The sequence below is a fragment of the Gymnodraco acuticeps genome, unplaced genomic scaffold, assembly GCF_902827175.1.
Source record: "Gymnodraco acuticeps unplaced genomic scaffold, fGymAcu1.1, whole genome shotgun sequence".
Lineage (NCBI taxonomy): Eukaryota > Metazoa > Chordata > Actinopteri > Perciformes > Bathydraconidae > Gymnodraco > Gymnodraco acuticeps.
Window position 1 is genome coordinate 581,227 of NW_022991881.1, and position 6,112 is coordinate 587,338.

At 43.3% G+C, this 6,112-nt stretch overlaps 1 protein-coding gene across 1 annotated transcript; it reads right to left on the bottom strand.

The window, feature by feature from the left end:
• Positions 1–676: 676 nt before the first annotated feature.
• On the bottom strand, positions 677–2,259 carry LOC117535482. Its single transcript, XM_034199963.1, has 2 exons — positions 1,397–2,259; positions 677–1,189 (listed from the first exon to the last, which is right to left on the bottom strand). The coding sequence occupies exons 1-2, from the start codon at positions 2,102–2,104 to the stop codon at positions 677–679; spliced, it is 1,221 nt and encodes a 406-aa protein (XP_034055854.1). The 5' UTR covers positions 2,105–2,259.
• Between the last annotated feature and the right edge of the window lie 3,853 nt (positions 2,260–6,112).

Below are 6,112 nucleotides of genomic sequence, written 5' to 3' on the forward strand. Positions count from 1 at the left end.
TTTGCTCGTTACTCGTTACTTCTTTAAAAAAGTAATCCCTTACTTTACTTAGTTACCCTGCAAGGAAAGTAACTTTTTACGTTACTCGTTACTTTTACGTTACTTTTATGTTGCTCGACTTTGGGCAGAACTCCATCTCTGTTCCTAAATGTGTAGGCTTACATAAAGTTCTACATATATGGAGGACATAACAGATATTTCTTTTGTGCTCTTTATTATAAAAAAATGCCACAGAGCACTTAACAAAACATTGGGCTATCAATATCAAATATCAATATAAAATCATAATCATTAAACAGGCTAGCCCCAAAATAGGTGCAAAGCTAGTGCAAATCATATCAATAGGCTCCTTAGGAACAACATGATAACCTCAAAATGGCTCATGTGTCTCAAAATAAAACATGCCTCATGTAAATCCAACAGAAAAAGAATAACTTCAAAATGTCTTGATATCGATGGCTTGTGTAAATAAAATAAAATGGCATAATACAGCTTGGAAGCAAAGACATTTTAGCCAAAATAAAATCAAGAACAACTTAAAGCAGGACTGGCCTCAGAATTAAAAGGCTATGTTCACTGCATATGCTCACCCTTCTTCACAGTATGATGGCAGATAAAAAAAAGAGGATATTAGGCATAGGCTTGAGCTATGTCTATAGCATGGGTGGCAGGCAACCTATTCCACATCAGTACAAAATGTGCGATTATACCTCATCAGCAGCAGTCTTTCAAAACGTTTATCTGAGAGTCTGTTTCTTCTGGGGGAAAGCACAATACCTCCCAGGCTGAACAGCCTCTCCACCGGTGCACTGGATGGTGTGGCAGTGTTGTATTTCATACACACAGCTTTCACTCGGGGGAAACGGTTGAGGACTTCTAACTCTGAGCCTGATCTCATGTACTCAAATACCTCCGAGTCTGCGCTAATGGACATTGCGTCTTCCTCTTCCTCATCAAAAGAAAAAAAGTCATTCTCATTGGCGCTGCTGTGTGCGGCGGCTTCTCGGTTTTTATTGTTAGCCGGCTCTTCATCACGGGGTAGAGTGCGACACTCCGCGATGAGCAGCGCACGCGCCGCTTCTCTCCGCTCCGCTCCCACAATCCATCGAACTTTAAATTTCGGCAACGTCAAGGCAGCCAATAAAGCTTCACTGCTCTCCAACACTGGTGCGAATCGCGTCCTGATAGCCTAGGACAAAATTATATAGAACAAATAAGCCTAGTTTTCAGACACACGACTCACTAGAGCTCCATCAGGGGAGGCATAATGCATTTATCTTAAGAATATTTATTAAGAAATGTCCGTTAATGGATAGGCATATACATTTATATCATAGACATCGTAGGCTATATATGATGTATATGCCTAGGCTACTAACTTTAAGAATCGGCTTACCTGTACAATTACACCCGGTAGGTTTGCTGTCATCCTCGACAGTCCATTTTGGAGTGCCAGTGTCCTGGACATCAGGGTCTCCAGGGTTGGTAGAAGAGTCCCATAGTAGCAGTTGTCTTCCCCTTGCAATATATCCAGTGCTACCGTCAGGGGTTTCAAAACACTGCAGTATTCCTTTAGGAATAGATGTTCGCGCTCTGTCGGGGCTCTGATGTCCAGTCTAGTACAAAGCGTATTCAAATCTTGGGCCGGGATGTCACTGATGCGGGACAGGGCATCGTGGAAGGAATTCCACCTTGTTGATGTAGGCACAATCATTTTTTTTCCACAGATTTCATCGACAATCTCAGAGGCCAAGGTAGAGCGGCTCGCCTTTGTCCAAAGAGCAGCGCACTTTGCCGTTGCACTCCTGTACACACATTTTGAGTCACTGTTGGAGGACAGCCATTTGTCGATGTCATTGCACGAGATCAAATTGAGTGTATGCGAAGCACACCTGAAATGCGGGGGAAGAGAAAACTGTCCTTCTGTGGCCCCAAGCAACTCTTCCACATCTGTGAAAACGACACCTTGCTCGTCATTATCCTCCTCCTCGTTAGGCTCAGGCGGTGCATACATCTTGAAAGCTTTAACAAAATTAGACCCGTTGTCTGTAACGGTGGCGGTGATCCTATGTGAAAGGCCAAATGCTGAGTGAATCTGTTCCATTTCAAAGCCTATAACATCATATGTATGCCTGCCCTTTATTCTTTTGCATGCGATGGCAGCTTTCTCACGTTTAAAGTTGCATGGATTGATCCAGTGCACAGTGATTCCCAAAAAGCTTCTGTTATGACTACTCCATATATCCACAGTGGTTGACAGATACGGCAAACTCTCGAACGTTTTCTTTAATTCACTCTCCATTTTCAGATAGCATTCATCCAGATAGCCAGTGAACGTTTTACGATCTGACCATGGGCGCCTGTCTCCTGTTATCGGTATCTTGCTAAGTATCTTTCTGAAAGTGGGAGATTCAACAGTATTGATGGGCAACATTTCTTCGACGATGAACGAAGCTACAAGTTTGTCCAACTCTTGTTTAGATAGGAGAAACTGAAGTTTTAGCTGCTTTGGGCTTGGACTCGAAATATCTTCATTTCTCCGGGGATCTTGAGCTACTAGCTTCATGCTAGCATGTTTTCCTCTCAAATGCTTGATGAGGTTGGCAGTTGAATTAACGGCAGTGGACAAAAGTTTCTGGCCAGGGCACAACGTGCACCTTACACTCACATTTTTCCCCTTATTGTCAACAAGTTCGAAGTAATGGGAATACCTCCATCCCTCGAATGTTAGCGTTGGCTGCGCCTGCTTCTCACTTGCCGTTGCCATCACTGCTCTTCAGTCTTCATGCCACCACCAGCACGTCACGTAGCACGTACAGTGTGGAATGAGAGCTCGTGCCTAATGCACGCAGCTGAGTAGGCAGTGTCACTGTCACTCGTAAAAGTAACATTGCGGAGAATTGAAGAAGAAACTACGTTACGTTACCAAATGTTTCGTAGTAACGCGTTACACTACGTTTTACCCGAAAAAAGTAGTTACGTTACTGTAACGCGTTACTTTGTAACGCGTTACAGTAACGTAACTACTTTTATACTTTGTAACGCGTTACACCCAACTCTGGTCTAGACCCATGTTTTCATGGTCAAAGATCACAATAAAACTATTCCCAAAGTGATCACATGTATCTGTGGCATGCTATGCAAATTAAGAGACGCCAATATTGCAGTACAGTAAGTGAACAAATAAGGTGTCTAGACAGATGTTGTGTATTTAACCAATATGTATTTGTTTTGTACTAGCGTACAGCAAGGGTCAAACATCATAATATAAGGATTGATGTGACTACTCTTTCCCATTCCAGATAAGCAGTCAAGGTTTGGCTCTCCACTATCTGATTAATACTCAATCATCGTTTTCAATGCTATCATCAGAGTCAAATTCCTCTTCCTCTTCCTCTTCGTCTTCCTGTTCACGCTCTGTCGTGTCCAGGAGATCAACCAGGGAGGTTGGCACGACAGGACCACAGTACCACACCGGTCTCCACACTCCATCAGTCCTCATCCATCCCTGCTCCTCATCATAGGGGTTTGGTTTTTCTAAAATTGATTCATCAGCTCGCTTGTACAGGGCGACGCGATGGTTCACACATTGGACGTGCGGCTTCAGAGCATCATAGCATGGAGGAAGGCGAGCCAGGTCAACCTTAGACTTGGCAGTGAGTTTATCGTCCTGCCCCACCATTTTGCGCAGCAACTTGGCACGGACTATGTCCACTGAAGACTCACGACTCTCTCCATATATCAGACAGGTGAATTGCTCCAACTGCTTCAGCACCTCAGGCTTGACATTCCAGTTGTCACCGAGTTGACTGAACGCCCTGTGAAACTTCGGGTTCTTCTCCAGCTTTTTCAAGGGCCCCACCTTCCCCTTCCCTTTGAAGGCACTGGTGCAGTCTTCTCCGCTGAACACATGGAATCCAAGAAGTGTGGCACAGTAGTCTTCTCCCAGGGATTCTGCGAGCTCAGAGAGGTTGAGAAGTTGTCTATGTTTCCCTGACATATCCAGGTATATAGTCAGCTTTATGGCATGAGCGTGGTAAAGAAGAATCACAAAGATATCTGTGTCAGGTGTTCTGACCACAGCATTCTTGTACCCAAGGGCAGCAGCGTGATGAAGGTAGAGTACCACCCTTGTATCAGTCTCTTCCTGGTTGCTGTAGATTGTGGGGAGCTCACGTACCTCAACCTGATACACAATGGGACATTGCACTTTGATCAACAATGACAGAGACTAGACACAAATCACAGATAATCACTTAGAGTATAATTTAACCATCAATCACTTTTAATATGGGCTTTCAATTTACCTTGCCATTTGAGGAGAGAAGTTGATGGGCTCTCCCTTCCACGATCAGCACTGCCATTTATGTTCTCTCCAGCCTTGAAGCTGCCTGTTGATCACTCCATACTCGCAGCAGGAGCTGGCAGAGTTGGTTTTTGTTGTCATCATTTGTGAGAAACATCTTGAAGTCATATGGCTTCCTGGTTGCTGGTCCAGCCAAAATGATCTTCTCTGAACTGCCACGTCTCAACCTCTCCTGTGCTTTGATAGATCCTGGATGGTAACTGTCAGTCGAGAACAAAAAGTGCTTTTTGGCCACCATCTGATCAACACTTGTAGGCATATCTCCCCACAGGTTGAGGGAAAGTTTGGTGAGGACATGGAGCAGAGCCATGCCATCCTGGATGAACAGGGCATCCTTAGGGTATGGCAGATCCTCTGGGGTGGTGTCCTCCAGAATGTAGTGCAGAAGAGCCGCTTTATTAGTCTTGGAGAAAAACCCATCTGGTGTCCCAAGGCTAGGGGGCACAGGCATTAGAGGATATTTCAATCAATCAATGTTTATTTATATAGCCCAATATCACAAATGTTACATTTGTCTCAGTGGTCTTCACAGTTTGTACAGAATATCAGTATGACAATACGACACCCTCTGTCCTTAGACCCTCACATCGTACAAGGAAAAACTTCCGGAGAAAACCCACAGTTTAAAGGGAAAAATGGAAAAAAAAAGATTTAAAAAATACAGATTTCAGTATCCTGAGGCTCTGAGCCCCATTTATTTTCCTCACAGACGGCAACAAAAGTCCGAAATTATACGATTTAAAATAAAAGCAATAACTGTGACTTGATATTGAGTAAGAACATGTTTTTATGAACCACACAGCTTCTGGTCTTCCACGACCCGACCGGAGAAAAAGACGTGCTGCAGCCTGCAGGCACGAAACACATTACCAGGATAAATACATTGCTTTTAAAATCGTGCTGTGCAACACGGAAAAAAGGGGGAAATCGTGTTGGTGAACACGAATCAATAGATTACAAATCGTGTTGGTGAACATTAAATGCCATGAGACTGGGTTGGATATACACAGCAGCCTGTGAGCAGTATGAACAGTGTGTATGAATATGCTAAGCAAGGGGTTCTCAAACTTTTTGTTTCTGCGGACCACTATTTATCATCAAGGATTTTCGCGGACCACCTCATATGCAAACCGTAAAAATAAGTACATATAAACGTAGTGTTAAAGCGCAGATATTTTTTTATAGTTAATTATAGACAATCAAAAGTAAATTGAAGCCTATCTGATACTTTTGTTGCACATGTGACCGGTGTTTAGAGTCGGCGAGGTCCTGATAATGTATTCCGGTAAATTACTCTGACCTACTAATTGACCTGACCGAAGTTATTGAGTCTATGTAAGTTTACTGCTTGGCTCAGATCCACCAACGTCAGCAAGATCTCACCTCTATTAACTCCCCGAAGAACCAGGTTCAATTAACTGCTGTTTCAATTCAGACAACTCTTTTTTAATCTGTTTTAGGGATTAAAGCACCCAGATTTGTTCTAAACTGTATTAAAGTAAACAGGTATTATCTTGAACTGTATTGAAGTGAACATGTATTATTTGGGACTGTTTAAAGTAATCCTATATATCTAAACCTTCTTACATACACTCCATGACCCAGAGACCCTGACACACACACATACACCTCCTCCTGTCTTCATGCAGCACACACACATAAACTCCTCAACCCAGATATCAGCAACACACACACATATGCCTCTGCTTATCAGCATACACACACACACACATACACTTTCCCTCA